The sequence below is a fragment of the Paroedura picta genome, chromosome 1, assembly GCF_049243985.1.
Source record: "Paroedura picta isolate Pp20150507F chromosome 1, Ppicta_v3.0, whole genome shotgun sequence".
NCBI classification, from domain to species: Eukaryota; Metazoa; Chordata; class Lepidosauria; order Squamata; family Gekkonidae; genus Paroedura; species Paroedura picta.
Window position 1 is genome coordinate 89,068,081 of NC_135369.1, and position 18,605 is coordinate 89,086,685.

At 41.7% G+C, this 18,605-nt stretch overlaps 1 protein-coding gene across 1 annotated transcript; it reads right to left on the minus strand.

Annotated features, from left to right (window-relative positions):
* Positions 1-7,375: 7,375 nt before the first annotated feature.
* On the minus strand, positions 7,376-16,962 carry LOC143839753 (sulfotransferase 6B1-like). The gene is made up of 7 exons (XM_077342239.1): positions 16,761-16,962; positions 13,483-13,616; positions 12,693-12,782; positions 11,577-11,703; positions 10,965-11,059; positions 8,194-8,350; positions 7,376-7,506 (listed from the first exon to the last, which is right to left on the minus strand). Exons 1-7 carry the CDS (start codon positions 16,960-16,962, stop codon positions 7,376-7,378), a joined length of 936 nt encoding a protein of 311 aa, XP_077198354.1.
* Positions 16,963-18,605: the final 1,643 nt, after the last annotated feature.

The following is an 18,605-nucleotide window of genomic DNA, read 5'->3' on the forward strand; positions in this document are numbered from 1 at the left end:
GATTCTGCACTTACTAATTCAAGACCTCGGCCTTGTTTGACCTCCATAATAACTGCTGGTCACTGCAGAAATCGGGTCTAGCAGGGTTCTTCTTTTGTTCTCCTTAGTTACCATGGTGACTAACCATTGATAGATTCATCCCCCCAAAAGCCAGGAAATAAATTAGAACAAATTGAAGGCAGTGGAAATAAAGGAAGACCTAACATTAGATAGATTGACTCAAATGCAGAAAATCAAGCTGTGGAAGCCAGTTTGATGTTTGTTTTCGTCTTAGTAATTTTCCATTCCTAAATCTGCCACTGCTCCAAATCCCTTTGGTAAACCCAGATGTTTGCTTTGTGTATTAAGCAAAGAAAAGTATTCCTTAATTATAAGAAGTTTCAGTTACTTCCTTTTTAAATATGAATGGAATATAGGAATTACCATCCAGGGGAGTTTTATTCCCACATCTTCCTCTACTTATGCTACTTGAATTCCATTTTTGAGAACAAATCTGCATATTTACTCATGGTAGTTTTTGAAATATTGAGGCTTATATCCACTCCAGGGGGATAGGTAGGGTCACCACGAATCAATCATGCATGCTGCAGAGAGAAAATTTAAAGTGTCCAAAATCAAAATGGAAATCAGTATACACTGCAGGGATTTAGTCGATCTGGGAGTAGGTAAAAAGCTCCGTGCAGACTACATCTAGGTTTGCAGATGAGTGATTCATGGGGGGGGGGGGAAGAATTCCTATCAAATGAGTGCTTTGGATGGCATGTATGTATGTATGTATGTATGTATGTATGTATGTATGTATGTATGAATGTATGTGATTTTTAGGCCGCCACTCTCCAAGTGGTCTTGGGATGCCTTGCATAAAACCAATCAGATCCCACCCCCAATGCTCACTAACAAGTGTCCTCCAGCCCTACCTGCCACTTCATCAATTGTGGCCATGGTAAGTTGCAGCCACTTTTTAACATTGTAATAATAAATAAACATAACATACCTCAGTCTACAGATAGATTTTAACAAAAACTTAAAGGGTATCATTTTGGCTTGAGCTCAAATGTTGGGGTCATTCTAGAATGACCCCTAACATTTGAGCTCAAGCCACAGTGATACCCTGTAAGTTTTTGTTAAAAGCTATCTCCAGACTGAGGTATGTTATGATTATTTATTATTACGGGTCTAGCAGGGTTCTTCTTTTGTTCTCTTTAGTTACCATGGTGACTAACCACTGATAGATTCATCCCCCCAAAAGCCAGGAAATAAACTAGAACAAATTGAAGGCAGTGGAAATAAAGGAAGACCTAACATTAGATAGATTGACTCAAATGCAGAAAATCAAGCTGTGGAAGCCAGTTTGACGTTTGTTTTCGTCTTAGTAATTTTCCATTCCTAAATCTGCCACTGCTCCAAATCCCTTTGGTAAACCCAGATGTTTGCTTTGTGTATTAAGCAAAGAAAAGTATTCCTTAATTATAAGAAGTTTCAGTTACTTCCTTTTTAAATGTGAATGGAATATAGGAATTACCATCCAGGGGAGTTTTATTCCCACATCTTCCTCTACTTATGCTACTTGAATTCCATTTTTGAGAACAAATCTTGCACTTTTGTGACTTTTTGAAATGTGTGTATTATGAAATGTTGGATAATTTTCTCTGACTTTTTCACATATCATATGATCCTTTGACAATTCACAGAGTATATTGTATTTGAGAAGAGTTTGTAGAGTTTGTATATTGTGATTAGAATTGTTTGTATAATTTTTCAATTTGCATAATATTTTTTGTATTTGAGGGATTTTTGTGGTTCATTTATTTATCCTTGATGTGATATGAAAGCAGGTCCTTTTGAGTGATTTTCATATATTCCCCCAGCTGTGTGAGAGCCACATACCCACAAACAGGTTTTACTTGGCCAAAAGAACATTTAAGTGCATGCACAAATATTGATTGTTGCTTTGGCTTTGCACCAGGAGGTTGTATGTGTGCTTTACTAGGTAATCTAGCTTGTTCCTCTGCAGCAATTCTTGAGTCTCTCTGAGTGGGGGGGGGGGAAGCTCAGTGCTGAAAAGCGCAAAGTAAATATGTTCACGCCCATTTGAACTATATTATGGTAGGTAATATTTAGCAAGTATTGATTGAATAGACTATGAAAATAATAGTGTATTTTGTCAGTGAAGCAGATTATGAGAAAGGATGAACACAAACTGAAAACAGCAAAATTCATAACGAATTTTCCTCTGTTTGTAGTTTGTGAACCGAAGTTGATGACAGATATACACGAACTTCCTCAAAGTAGTTCATGGCAGTTCATGGACAGAACCGTTCCCTATGAAAGCTGCCGTCTGCTTTTTATTCCCCATGGAAGTTGCTTAGTGTTTCCTGCAAAAGCTACAGACAGTTGTGGACAAAACCCTATTTCTACAAACCAAACCAGTTTGTGAAGTTCTTGATGTGGTAACTTCTTGATGTGAAGTTCTTGGAGTGCTAGAGATACCAAATTCACAGATCTCCAGCTGACTACCTGCCCTCCAGATTTAGTGAGGATTGGATTTATGAGGTTTGAGTTACAGTTCCCCCAAGATGCTCCATCCTCCATTGTTCTTAAGTGGGAGGGGGCATCAAAAAAGCAAAAGCCCAGCAGAACAAAAACAGAATCAAAGTTCCTGAATAGCTTGGCAGTAGAAACTGAAGGTAACAGCCATTTTTGCTAACTCAGGAGAAATAGGGCAATGTCTCCCGAGACCATCTGAGACCCAAACCAGCATGCAATTACATCTATAGATGCTGTAACTCCAAACCCTGAGACATATGTATGCTTGCTTGCTTGCTTGATTGATTATTTATTACGGTCATTGACCAGCATCAAAGTATCTACAGACCACATACATTATTACAGCGTTTTAACAGGACATTCGGCATCAGGGAGTTAACAAAGGCACAAAACATTAATACAGCATTTTGACAGTCAGGTCATTCAGCATCAACAGTAACCAAATATTTCTGCACTCTGCTGGCAGTATAGCAAAACTTTGTCACCATGTAAGAAACAGAATTATCTTTATCTGCAAGCAAGATGTTAATTAGATGATCATCGGTTGATGTCATTTACTTGGATTTTAGTAAAGCTTTTGACAAGGTTCCCCATGATGTTCTGATGGATAAGTTGAAGGACTGCAATCTGGATTTTCAGATAGTTAGGTGGATAGGGAATTGGTTAGAGAACCGCACTCAAAGAGTTGTTGTCAATGGTGTTTCATCAGACTGGAGAGAGGTGAGTAGCGGGGTACCTCAGGGCTCGGTGCTCGGCCCGGTACTTTTTAACATATTTATTAATGATCTAGATGAGGGGGTGGAGGGACTACTCATCAAGTTTGCAGATGACACGAAATTGGGAGGACTGGCAAATACTCCAGAAGATAGAGACAGATCTCAACGAGATCTGAACACAATGGAAAAATGGGCAAATGAGAACAAAATGAAATTTAATAAAGATAAGTGTAAAGTTCTGCATCTGGGTCAGAAAAATGAAAAGCATGCCTACTGGATGGGGGATACGCTTCTAGGTAGCACTGTGTGTGAATGAGACCTTGGGGTACTTGTGGATTGTAAACTAAACATGAGCAGGCAGTGTGATGCAGCGGTAAAAAAGGCAAATGCCATTTTGGGCTGTATCAACAGAGGCATCACATCAAAATCACAAGATGTCATAGTCCCATTGTATACGGCACTGGTCAGACCACACCTGGAGTACTGTGTGCAGTTCTGGAGGCCTCACTTCAAGAAGGACGTAGATAAAATTGAAAGGGTACAGAGGAGAGCGACGAAGATGATCTGGGGCCAAGGGACCAAGCCCTATGAAGATAGGTTGAGGGACTTGGGAATGTTCAGCCTGGAGAAAAGGAGGTTGAGAGGGGACATGATAGCCCTCTTTAAGTATTTGAAAGGTTGTCACTTGGAGGAGGGCAGGATGCTGTTTCTGCTGGCTGCAGAGGAGAGGACACGCAGTAATGGGTTTAAACTTCAAGTACAACGATTTAGGCTAGATATCAGGAAAACGTTTTTCACAGTCAGAGTAGTTCAGCAGTGGAATAGGCTGCCTAAGGAGGTGGTGAGCTCCCCCTCACTGGAAGTCTTCAAGCAAAGGTTGGATACACACTTTTCTTGGATGCTTTATCATGCTTAGGGCTAATCCTGCGTTGAGCAGGGGGTTGGACTAGATGGCCTGTATGGCCCCTTCCAACTCTAGGATTCTATGATTCTATGATCATCTGTAAGTCCAGGTAACCTTGATAGCAAGGGCAAGATTAAACGGCTTCTGGCAACCTTATAAAAGTCACAATATAATATAATGTGGGCAATTGATTCAATTACACCTGAACTGCAAGGGCATAATCGGTCCTCTATAGGTCCTCTATATGAGACATATGTAGACATGGTAGCTTAAAGCACTGAAATGTAAGTACATTTGGTTGCTTGAAGCCCTGAGAAGTAGTTAGTATAGTGGCTTAAAGTTCTGAGAAGTAACTAACCATGATGGCTCAAAGCCATAAGATATAAGTAGACATGATGGCTCAAAGCCATGAGACGTGGTTAGACGTGTTAAGATCTAGGCCCTGACAGAGCTGTCAAAGTTCCACATGGCCTCTAAAATAGCATTCTTCAACTAGGCCTATGGTTGAGACCAGGGCAGGCTGATTTTTTATGGGCCTCCTTCCATCTCCTCCCTCTTGGCTCCCCCTATTGGATGTCATCTCCAGTCAGGGGAAGCTAGCAGAGGGCATCAAGGAGTGGGGAATATACTTTTAAAATTTTATTCTATTATTGTAATTGAATTTTATTGAATATATTTTATTCTTGTAAACCACCCTGAGCCCATAGGGGAAGGGGTGATATAGACATTTTTATGCTGATGATGCCCTAAGAAGTAAGTCAACATGTAAGTCTGAGCAGTAAGTAGATATGGTAAGTTGAAGCCCTGAATCCAAACCTAACACACAACACCCAAAGTGTGACCACATATTCATACACACACCCAGGCGGAAACACAAAGCCGGTACCTAAAGGAGAGAAGGGAAGGCAAGCACCCCCAGAATTTTGATGAGGGCTTCCCAAAGTGCCCTACCCCAATGCCAGCTGGGAGGGTATAATGTATGTGGAAACTCAGCCAAGGAACCCACATGAGTTCACTGCACACCCATCAATGGGTAGTCAGTCTGTGTTAAATTCAAGGCTTCTCAGCTGGCTCAGTCATATGTAGAATTTCTACATACCTCAAGACGGGGAAAAAAATGTCCTGTCTCTCTATCCAAGGCTTAAGCCACAATTGGATATTATTTACCTGGTGACATAATTTAACTCTATGTCATGTAAAGCTTCAGTTGCCAATTTCTATTTATTAACAAGCAGAGGGCAATTTCTCCAGGCCTGTTGGCAACCTGGAGTTACAAGCTAGAGCAGTTTGGGTTAAATTCAGCCTATAGCGATGCATACATTCAGATACTTGAATAAAAATAACATGACACTCTACAGTAAATATTTGACAATTTACTATTAAAATATAGTTATTTTAAAAGGCTATAGTTTCATAGTAAATGTGTTACAAGAACTTTGCAGTATTCTATAAACTAGGTATAATTTATTATAGCATCTTGATTAAAGCAGATTTATCTGTTGTCTTCAGCAGGGTGAGTGGGTGTAAAAATCTGTCATTGACATAGTTATTGCTTTCAGTAAATCCGCATATTTGACCTTCCTGTCAGTCATAGTCTCTTGTTCCCAATACACTCTGGTGCCCCAGAGTCTATGGCATACAAAGGGTGAGGAATATTGCTAGCAGACGGGAAAGCAACCCACTGACTGCTTAACGAATCCTATCTCTCAATAGCAAAGTTAAGATCCTAAAGAACCCTGGGCTTGAGGGAAATCATGAACAATCTTCAACAACACTTTCTGGAATGAAGGAGGTGGCAAGGTTTTATCCCAAAAGGATGAGGACTCTATGAATATTATTTCATCACAATGTAGAGAGGAGATGGACAGGTATAGTCACCAGCCAAGGAGAATATTATCACTGGAATGAACAATTCATTATTAATCACATTCATCCTCAGGCATATACCCTATCTTATACTGGCAACACATCCTGTGGTGTAGTTCAATTGGGTAAACAACCTTCTTGAGACCTTATACTCTATTTTGATCACATGCAATGATTATTACAAAGCTGAGGAAGTCTCACAACGAAACTAGACATAACCTAATTTCTGGTGATGCCTTGAGATATACCACATTTATGACTGATCTCCACATGACAGAAATCAGCTGCAATGGAGAAAATGGCTGCTCTGGAAGGTGGGCTGTATGCCATTACACCTCACTGAATTCCTTCCTCTTCCCAAACCCCATCATCTCAAGTCTCTACCCCCACTCCCCCAATTCTCCAGGAATATTGCAACAAGTAGTTGACAACTCTAGGTATGGATAATTAGGATTAGAGGCAGTGGCTAACATTAAGATACCTGGTAGGGCTGGTGGTTTTTATTAAGGTCTCACCTTTCCTTTCTTCCATAACTGAAGCACTGGACTGAACCATTGTTCAGTTTGTTGGAATTCATATCTGACATTTCAAGAGGAAAGCAGGAGAAGCTGGGCTTAGTAACCCACTGCAACCACTTTTTTCATTAGATCTATCTTTGTTCATAGCATTAAGGAAGTTAAGGGTATGTCCTATTCTTTGTACTTCTTTGGGATAACTTTGTGAAACCATCTAAACTCAGGGATTCCCAACCCGGGGTCCATGGACCCCTGGGGTCCACAGGAGCTCTGAAGTAGCATGATATGAGGGGGGTCCAGGCTCCCCCACATGCAACCAGCTGGGTGACCTGGCTCGCCACGGCACTGATAAAACTGTTCTGACCGAGCAGTGATATCAGGGCTCTCTCAGCCTCACCCATCTCACAGGGTGTCTGTTGTAGGGAGAGGAAAGGGAAGGCGACTGTTAAGCCGCTTTGAGCCTCCTTCGGGTAGGGAAAAGCGGCATATAAGAACCAACTCTTCTTCTTCTTCTTCTATTTTCAGCTTGTACTCTTCTTTCTGGCCAACATGAGGCAGAGCCACCATAGCAGTAGTAAAGGCAGTAGGAGGGAGCAAAAGGAGGGCTAAGGGTCCAGGTAATGATGTCACTGCTAGGGATGTCACAGGGGTCGTAGCAAGCTGACATCGCTTCTGGGGCTCCTCAAAGTCTGAAAAATTAGTTCAGGGGGTCCTCCACAGTCAAAAGGTTGAAAAGGGCTGGCCTAACTGGTACATAATGCTGTATATAAAGCAAAGTCTGGATGTTACTGTCATGAGATTGTATTTCCACAGTTCTATTGTTGCCTTCAGGCCTTGCAATACACCCCATATTTTATTTTTTCTCCTAATTTAGTTCCCCCTAAACGTTCTTCAAATGTTGTATCCATTCCCTGGTTGTGATCTTCATTGAAAAGGTTCTTCCAGTCACTAACTCCACCTGCACAGACAGAGTATCTGTGTTACTATCCATTATATTCTCAATACATTTTGATCAATCATTCTACTGTCATTTCGGATGTTTCCTAATCCCAACACATTTTCATTACATATTGCAATAATTACTGCTTCAACAGCCATTTTTACAAAATAGAATCAGATGACTCAACAGTATTTTTCAAAGAATGAAAGGGAAAAGCAGCCACACTGTGATATTAAAAGAAATTACTAACAGAATAGGCCAGTTGTGGCTGCTAATTTAGTCCCAGCTACTGAAGAGCACTTCTAATGCTACCATAATGCCATTTCATCTCTCACTGCTTAGAACTAAAGACAACTTCCATGGACACTGGAGCTTCATATCCCAAACAGCTGCCATATTTGTTACAACAGAAGTAGTAGACCCACAGACCAAGGGGAATATGCAGTCACCTTGTAGCAGTATGGATCAGAATGCATGTCTGAACATCAGTAAGAATGGATGGTCTGAATTTTATCATATACAAACTGATGTACAAACTACACTACCCTGCATGAACACTGGCAGTTCATGGATCAGGGGATTTAGAAGGGGATAAATTAGTCTGGTATTGCTTAAAGTGTGATTATGGGGTTAATTCTGTGTTCATTTTTTTTTCAAACATAATGTAAAATTAATTTTTTAATTTGGAGCTCTTTGGAAAGTTACCTTTGCGGAAAAGAACTTTGCCAAATTCGCCATGGGTTTTTTGGGAATTTTCTTTCATAGCTTGGAAACTGCTTTTATCTACAACTTCTTGAATCTCTTGCTCAGTCAGGTTCAATTCAAAGAATTCACTTATTCGTTTCACCCCCGAAGCTCTATTCTAGAATGAAAAAAGTGTCTGTGAGTTTAGAAGATGCTTAATATCAGTATAACCCAGACAAACCTAGCACTCAACAATCTTTGGGACTTCTTCCAAAAGAAGAGCAGCAAATGTTTATACTCAGTCCAAATTCATGTATTATATATCTTGTACATTCAGAAATGTATAATGGAAGTCAATAGAGAAAGAAAGAAAATCACAAAATAAGTCCCAAAACACCACCACACACTGTAAATGTCAACCAACGAACGAAAAAGGGGACAGAGGAGACTTGCTGTCTTATGAGCACTCTAAAAATAAGAAATGTGATTCAAACCTTAATTTTAAAAGTTAAATAATAAGGAGAGATTTGGCAAAGAAGTATTCTATATTATTAACAATATGCTCCGGAGGCCGAGAGAAGGCCGGATCCCACCACCCCCACCCTCCCCAAACGAATGGGGCTCTCCCCAGCCTTCTCTCGGCCGGCAGAGCGGCCTCGCGGTGTCTACGACGCCGCGAAGCCGCTCCGCCGGCTGAGAGAAGGCGGCCAGGCCCACCCGCCCAGGCCCACCCGCCCCCGAGGCTGTCCGAAGCCTTCTCCCGGCTGGCGGAGCGCCACGAGGCGCCACGAGGCCGCTCCGACGCCACGAGGCCGCTCCGGCGCCCGGGAGAAGGCGGCGCGGGCGACCGCTCACCTGTCGCTGTGCGGGTGAAGCAGGGAATGGGGAGCCGCGCTTTGCGCGGCTCCCCATTGCCTGCTTCGGGCGGGATGGACACTTGGAGGGGCCAATCAGGAGCCACTTCACGGCTCCTGATTGGCCCCTCCGAGTTTTTATCCCGGACCGGTCCCGCCCTAACTCCTCCCCACTACCCCTTAGTCTTTTATACAGTCCGTGGCGCCCGTGGCGCCACAGGCTGTGTACAGATGGTTGAACATTTCCGGAATAGTGAATTACATCCCCTCAGATTAGATAGCAAACATATCTCACTACTGCTGTATGCAGATGATGCTGTCCTGTTATCAAGAACGCCAAATGGAATGAGAAGGGCCTTGGTTCTACTGGCTACTTACTGCCAATTGAACCAGCTAGAGGTCAATCATTCAAAAACAAAGATTATGGCTTTCGGCAAGTATGGTGTCTTAATTCATCACCCATAGAACAGGTCAGATTTTACAAATATCTGGGAGTATTATTCCAATCAAATGGCTATAGAAATGCCCATATATATCATATATTTCCTCAAATGCCCAGAGAAGCTCAGATGCCATTCAGAAATTCTTCTGCCACAAAGTTGGGCGTAATGTTCCCGCAGTCCTTAAGCTGTTCAAGGCAAAACCTCTAGCATAGATGATGTATGGGGCCCCATTGTGTATAAATGCCAATATTTCCAGCCTAGAAATGATTCAGGTTAAATTCTTAAGATCCCTGTTCCAAGTACCAACCAGCATTTCCAATACTGCAATCCGGGTAGAAACAGGAATGTATTCTGTCCAGACCTGAATATGGATATGTACGTCCATGTACTGGTTAAAATTGCTTTTTTCCACAAAGGGTTTGCTTTATCTAATGATGTCTGAATCATTGGTTGTGCCAGGGATATCCACTCTTGAGAAAAAAACTTTGTGCATATGGTCTATCCAACCAGTTAATACTGTCTCTGGGTTTCAACCGAGCAAAGGAAACGATAAAACAAAGAATTTTAGATATCCATCACCAACAGGATTTCAATCAAGTAACAAATCCACTTTTTCCAATGCCTCCACTTAATAATTTGAAGCCATTACCTTATTTATCTAATTTTGTTTTCCCAGATCATTTACTCTCCTACGATATAACATGCTCCCATCCGTTTTTTGTTGTTGTTGTTATGTGCGAAGTCGTGTCCGACCCATCGCGACCCCATGGACAATGATCCTCCAGGCCTTCCTGTCCTTAGGGAAGGCTTATTCAAAAATATACCCATTTGTGATTATTTATGCATCTGCTAGGATGGGAGCATTGAGACATCTGAACATGTATTACTCCAATGTACTCAATTCAGGAGAGAACTTATACCATCCCTACAGAATAAGTCCAACTCAGAGGTGATCAAATACATGTGGACTTCTAATCTGGCAAGCTGGGTTTGATTCCGCTCTCCCCCACATGCAGCCAGCTGGGTGACCTCGGGCTCGCCACAGCACTGATAAAACTGTTCTGACTGATCAGTAGTATCGGGGCTCTCTCAGCCTCGCCTAACTCACCGGGTGTCTGTTGTGGGGAGAGGAAAGGGGATTGTAAACTGCTTTGAGACTCCTCCGGGTAGAGAAAAGCGGCATATAAGAAACAACTCTTCTTCTTCTAATGGGATGTCTACAGAACTGGGTTATAGGGCACGTCAAGGCACTTTGCTGATTTGTTTCCAGCATACACTAACTTTATTGGTTATGTAATTCAACATCTTCATCATTGCTGTAGATCAACTCAAAGGAAGAAGCATGTACACAGTAATCTTTGAAGTGCAGTCCAAGCAACGTGTTTGCTGTGAAGGTGCAGCATTACCCTTCATCTCAAATCAGTGCTTGTGATCTCATTATCCCAGTTCCTTAGCAAATCTTTACTGTGTGTCTTCCACAAAGGATTAACCTTACCTCCTTCAGTTCCTCATAAGTGATTGTCATGATATGTTCATCATCAGCATGCTTGTTCCATTCAAAGACATAGTCAAAATAAGAGCCCCATGGCACTGGAAGTATAAAAAAAGGTAGAGTATTTTTTTGGCTACTGGAATGCAATGGAGTTTACATATATTACAAGTATAATGTATTCCTGTGAAGATGGAGCTGTGATTCAGTTTCCTCCCCTTCCTTAAGTATTTCAACTCCGCTTCTGTTTTCACCTGTCCAAATCTAGCAACTTTCTTTAATATGGGAAACAGTTGCAAACTTAGCCATTCCTATATGAGACAATACACCCCCTGCATAGATACAAGGATTACCCAAATCATGGGCAAATTTGATTGCTCTTCAATAAATTAACATTTGGACAATTAGTGCAGGGGTAATGGTCTTAGTCCCTGATACACTGATGTCTTTGTTGAATATTTAGAGAAATGTCATTTAATGTATTATAGTTCTTAATTTTATTTTATTTTTATGTATTTATGCTTGCATGGACCTACTTCTGTTCAATACATTTCTACAGTGCTCTGAGTGTAACTCAGGTTAGAACTGCAGTGTTACTTGACGGGGGAGAAAACATACTTTGTCCAGTCATAAAGGCTTTGAAGTAGTCATCCCAGGAGCTGTAAGAAGGAAGTGGAGACAATTCATTGGAAAAGTGGTAAAAAGATGTGGCTACATCTTTTGGATTTCGAAGGAGCAGCAGTATCTAAAATTGAAGAATATATATACAGTATTTCAAGAGATAATGAAGATAATGTAGTAGTACATGAGTGCCACAAAATTACAGGATTAATAATCTAATCATCTACCACCTCAGATATTTCATCTTCTCCCTTTATACTTTATCACATAACTATCAACCATATTCATTGCAAATCTGTTTATCAGAACATACCACCCCAATTGTTTTTTTATGAATAGATGTTCTGCATCATACAAAAGATTCAAAAGAAGACTGCAGTTATGTATCTACATAAATTTCATTGATTACAATGATACAGTCAAATTGCCTCCACATGAGGTGGGTTTCCCATAGTGTCTATGTTACCAGTGTGATTGTTGGACATCATCTAAAAGAAGCACTTGCATCAGGTACATAAACATTATCTATGAGGTTTTTATATCAGTATTTGATTTGGAACAGACCAAAGGGATTCTTAATCCATTTTGTTGTTGTTGTTGTTGTTGTTGTTGTTATTATTATTAGATTTATAGCCCACCACTCCCTTGCGGCTCGTGGCAGGTAACAATATCACAAATCCCCATTAAAACCCCATAAAAACAATAATAACATTGCCAATATTGCCAGCATGGCAAGAACGGCAGCTCAACTTCCCCCCCCCCTCCCTCCCACTACTAGCGGGTGGAGAGGAGGTCCTGATGATGTTTTGCTTCGGGTCCAGAACCTGAGTCCCCGGTTCCATGTTTTACAATTCTATCCATCAGTAAGAAATGACATTAATTCATCCTGTTTAGAGCTTCAAATCCATGCAGCCCCTCTCAATAGAAGTACAAGGAACAGAAGGAAAGTACAAATTTCCTCTATTTTGGGTAGCTAGATGTCTGCATGCATAATGGGAAAGTCCTGTTGTCATAGGCAAGCCTGATAATGAACTGTGAAACTGCTATATTGTAACAAAAGTTCAAAGCATTGTATATCTGCTACAATGACTTAAAGGCAATTGGAATTCTCACCTTGACCTTGTTCTCAAAGACAGATGCAGGTAGATTCTGAGGAACAAGGTGTGTAAACATAACTCTTCTGGAAGGTAGATTTGCCATCCTCTTTAACAAATTGAAAGATGGAAAGAAAAGAAAACTTAATAAATTAATGATACATCAGTCATATAATTCTGTATAATAATAGCTATTTGCTGTTAGAAGGGCTAATTGCAAAGTCAAATATAACACAGATTATAAAAATCAACCTAACAATGATCAAGGGGGGGGGGGGATCTGCAGACAAAACTACATGTTAACAGTTCCTTGAGTAGCCACCTGGGTTATTTTATTTTAAATCATGTTCAGTAGAACAATGATGTCAGATTAAGATTAACTGACCCTGCTATGGAAGCTTACTAGGTGATTGTGACTCTGTCACTCTCTTGCAGTCTATCCTACCTCAAAGGGCAGTTTTTAAAGGAGAAAACAGAGGAGGGAAGAATAGAGCTGTTTTGATTCCTTTTGGAAAGAAAGTGGGGTATAACTATCTATATAAATAAAAATTGGGAGCATAGCACAGTGAGCACATGAAAATGGACACTGGGGACAGGTAGAGCAGAATTCTACCAATGGAAGCGATCCTGACAGCTTCTCTTCCATTACAGATGATTGACTGGGGAAAATCTTTGTAGTAGGTTTTCTTTTTCTTGGAGACAGAGCCTTGGTTATTCAAATGCCAATTATGTCATCATGAGATTCTATCTTAAGCAAAAGAAATTCATCAAAACAATTCAGAGCTTCTCTGCATATTTTCAGTGCTCACCTGATATTTCTCAGGATCTCCAACTTCAAGATATGGAAATTCTTCCAGTTCATCGTCGGTGCTATTTGTGTCTTCATTCTTCTTTTTAGATGCATCTACCAAATCAGTTATGATCTGGCCAACCCAGTTAGTACCTGAAGATAGATGGATAGCATGGTTTTAATTATACAGCCATAATGATCAAAACAGAAGAAGAGCCCTGATGGATCAGACCAAAAGTCCATTGAGTCTCACACAGTGGTCAACCAGCTCCTATAGAGAGCCAAAAGAGGGCATAGAGGTGGAGGCCTTCCCCTGATGTTGCATCCTGTCTCTGGGATGCAGAGCCTGGATGTGGAAGTTCTCAGTCACCATGGCTAGTAGCCATTGATGGGCTTATCTTCCATTAATCTATCTAACCCCCTTTTAAAGCTGTTTGTTCTTATGGCTGTCCCAAAACATGAAGCATAATTCATCACATTTTCCCCCTGTTTGTGATTGGCAAACTTCATGCTGGGTCTACCATCACAAATTTCCATGAACATTTAAAGTTGTTATGGTGGTTTGTGATGGTTCGAGGATACAGCAGAAAACAGGGATTTAAATCCCTTCTTTCGGTTCGCCACAGAAGCTGCAAAAACAGCTGAGTGGTAGGGAATAGACTGCTCCCTGTTGCACAGGGTTGTTGTTTTTTTTTAGATTTTTCTGCAAACCCCATCCCTTTCAAACCCCATCCCTTGTAGGGCCACATGCTGGTTCAGTTTGTGAATGAACCTCCTGGTTTGATTCAATTCACCAATCCATGAATTAACATGAACCACATTTATTTGGTTCATGTCCATCCTTAATTACTACATTCTCTGGTGGTGAATTCATATTTTAATCACTCTCTGTATAAACTAGTACTTTCTTTTGTTCATTCTGAACCTACTTCCCATCGGCTTCATTGGATGCCCTTGAGTTCTAGTTTTTTGGGAGAGGAACAAAAGTTCTCCTTGTCAACTCCACCCCATGCATTACAGAGAGCCAGTTTGGTGTAGTGGTTAGGAGTGCTGACTTCTAATCTGGCATGCCAGGTTCGATTCTGCGCTCCCCCACATGCAACCAGCTGGGTGACCTTGGGCTCGCCACGGCACTGATAAAACTGTTCTGACCGAGCAGTGATATCAGCGCTCTCTCAGCCTCACCCACCCCACAGGGTGTCTGTTGTGGGGAGAGGAAAAGGAAGGCGACTGTAAGCCGCTTTGAGCCTCCTTCGGGTAGGGAAAAGCAGCATATAAGGACCAACTCTTCTTCTTCTTCTTCTTCTTCATCTCTTTTCTAAACTGAAAAGTCCCAGCCTTTTCTCATAGGGAAGGTGCTCCAATCTGTTAGTCATTTTATTTGCCCTTCTCTGTACTTTTTCCAGCTCTACAATGTCCTTTTTTGAAATATAGTGACTAGAACTGTACACAGTATTTTAAATGTCCATACTACAGATCTACACAGGGGCATTACAATACTGGTTGTTTTATTCTCAATACCTTTCCTAATAAAACACAGAGTTTGCCTTTTTTACCACTGCAGTCATGTTCACTGAGTTGTCCACCATGACCCCAAGATCTTTTCCCCCCTCAGTCTCAGCAAGTTCATACCCATTAGCCTGTACTTGAAGTTGAGATATTTTTGTCTCAGTGTTTTTCACCTTACACCTCAGAAGAATATAATCATTTGCATGTCAAGAAACACACAAAAGTAATAATTCAAAAGACTATTAAAATAATTCACTCATAAATTATCTTATGGAAGTCACAATTTGTAGCGAACCTATGATTACTATCAGTAACTATCACTTCTCCCTGGATGGAGAATTTACATGACAATTAAGATCCAGTCAGTACTGTCATTTCCACTTCTGTGGCAGGTAAAGTCAAAATGTTCCTAGTCAGTATCCCACCTATTAATGTATGTCTTTAGAAGTGTTCACATGATGATTATGGACAAAATAGTGTATGTAAACAGTTGAGACAGTGGAGAAAACATCCACAGGATCTTTTCATCCAAAAATGGTCTCTGCTTACAAATTATTGGAATAGACTCAAACCAGAAGAAATTTACAGTTGCAGTTAATTGGCATCCCTGCAGATTATCAGATCTCAAGAAGGTGGGATTCCTGTATATACTACATATACAGTGTATAAATCCATACACAGAAGTTATTTAATTTCATTACTTTTATTTAGAAAAAAGAGAGAAGTAGCAGCATATTAGGTTGATTGGCATGATGTACCAGGCCAATAAAGACACAAGCTGGGTTTGGCATGAACAAGGCCACAGCTTTATTAACAATAACCAGGGGTTGGCCTGGCACGAGGTGTAGAGTAATCCCCGCACAGTCATCCAACTGCTAACTTAGGCTCAAGGGGCGCCCTGGGTCCCTCTTCCTCCCAGCCGGGAGGAAGGATCCCTTGCCCCTTGTAGCCCTCCCCGGGGAGAAGGCGAGTTATGGCTGCTGGGTGCCCACCACATGCAACCATCCCTGCCTCCTGGCTCTGAGCCCCTGAACTTCCCAGCCGGGTAAGGCAGCGCTCAGTGTCGGCCGATCTCTTAAAGAGACCCCCCACCACAGGTCCCAGTGCGCAAACTGGTCCCTGCTTCATATACTCCACCTCGTGCCCCCTTTTCCGCAGCTGTGACAAAATACTCCACTTCCAACAGGGGGCGGGTGGGTGGGCTGTCCTCCGGCTCAAGCAGCGGCAGAAAGGGCGTTCTACGGCTATGTGGTGCTTGTAAAGCGGCCGGCCCCCTCTCTGCTGCGCTGACGCCCTCAGCGTGACGACGGTCTTCTGCCCGGCCGCATCGCGTCTTCCTTGCTCCTCCCATCTGCCTCGTCAACTGCGGCCCGCGCTGAGCAGCGGCCGCTCTTTGGAAAAATATGCAGTTTGTCAATATTACCTACACAAATAACAGAAGCTAAACTTTTGCAGTAAATGTATTCCCAGTACAATAATAACAACACAAAGTAAAAAACAAATGAAAACTCTCACATCAGATCATTCCTAGCAATGGTGACTAGCATCCTTTGTCTTCCTTGCATGATTGTCACACAAGCTATTTCAGATGCAGGTGGGATCACAATTCCATGAAGTCCTTCCCCACCCTCAAATCTGCCCTTATTATGCCTGATGGTTTGCTTAGATTTTCTTTCTCTTTTAAAGTAGAAGGATTGTCCCTGTGATGCATATGTTCTACTGGAGTTGGCCCATTCTATCTTTTAGCATTTAGAATTTAGAACATTCATTAAAAAAAAAGTTCTTTACCAGATTTGGGGTATCCTGCTAGAATCACATCATCACTTCTTGCTTCAAAGGATTCAAGGGCTTTGAAGATTTCTGGACTGCAAACAGTAGCTGGATACAAAATCCCTTTATAAGTAAACATCAATTCTTCTGGTGCCATCGTTTTACCTTCAGCCAGGGCTTTATCTACAAGGGCAATGAACTTCTTCCTGTGCTTTGACATTTTTCTGTCCTCTACACACCCTCCCCTCACTTTAGATGGAAGGAACTGTGGGTATGGCTCCAGGCTTCCTCTTAATAAGCCTTGTGAGCATGAGGAAGAACACCTGATTCTGGCACACATTTATATAAAGGAATATAGCTATGAACAAAGAGCACCAATTCAGAGTAATTTAAAATAATCTCATCTACTTTACTTGGAATGGATCAGACTCAAAAGGGGAGGAAACAGAATTTAACAGCTTATTTAATCAAGACACCTATTTGGTTTCAAAATATAACATTTGCATTTCCCCTGGCTATCCCAAATCTAATATTAAACTGACATTTATTATTAAATCCATACACTGAGTGAACTTACAGAGCAGGGGGAAGTTTGGACAAACCAAGTCAAGCCCCCATGTCTGCACAAAATTACAAAAAGTAGAGGGGGAAAGAAAAAATGTTGGAAAACAACCGATCTCACAGAGCTATATTGCAAGATTTCAGCAGCCGTTTTGAGGGAACAAAAGAGAGGGGGAGACCTGTTGCCTAAGCCAGATGTAGTGCCAGTATTTAGCTGAGCCTCTACTAATCAGAAAAAAATGAGAGCCCCCACCATTACCCACGCTGCCACATGAGTCACTTAGGTGGAGGCAGAAGTGTTGTAGTCAGATGAGCTGGTTGATGAGAGGGAGACCTAATATAGGAGTTGGGGAAAGGACGTTATTTCTTCTCCCCACAAGTATTACCGGTCCCCTGCTTGTCATGGGTATAATTCCAAAGTATGACAGAAAATAAGAGACAACAATGGTCGAGAAGGAAGAAGGATGTATGTGGAATGGCCTGATCAGATCTCAAAAACTAAGCAGGGAGATCAGGGTTGAATCTGCACGGATTTTTTATTCCAATCCCAGGTCAATTCAATCCCTGCCCTCTACAACGAATGTGATTTCCATTTTGATTTGGGGCAATTTAAATTTTTTATGAGCCTCTTGTGGCGCAGAGTGGTAAGGCAGCCGTCTGAAAGCTTTGCCCATGAGGCTGGGAGTTCAATCCCAGCAGCCGGCTCAAGGTTGACTCGGCCTTCCATCCTTCCGAGGTCGGTAAAATGAGTACCCAGCTTGCTGGGGGGTAAACGGTAATGACTGGGGAAGGCACTGGCAAACCACCCCATATTGAGTCTGCCATGAAAACGCTGGAGGGCGTCACCCCAAGGGTCAGACATGACTCGGTGATTGCACAGGGGATACCTTTACCTTTACCTAAATTTTTTATCTGCAACAAGCATGATTGATCCAGAGTAACCCTACCTGTCCCCTGTGATATCCTGGAGTGGTTATAACTCTCGAAATTTGAAAAAGCAGCATGAGTAAGCGTGCAGCGGTCTGCTTTCCCCAAAATAACTTGCTGCCAAGCCTCCAATGCTATAGTCATCATGGCACAGGGTTGCTTATGTCTGCTGTGTCCAAGGCTCAGGCTGCCAACCTGGACTTTTGCTCAGGGGCTTAGAATCAGTGAGGCTGTCTCTGATACTATGTGGCAGAGCTAGGAAGCAGTGAGAAATGATCTAATTTAAGGAAATTGCAAAAAGCCCAAAGGGACAGGAACTCTTCTTTGTAGTCAGTAGATTTTAATGTTCATTCTAAAATACTTATTTTGCTTTCT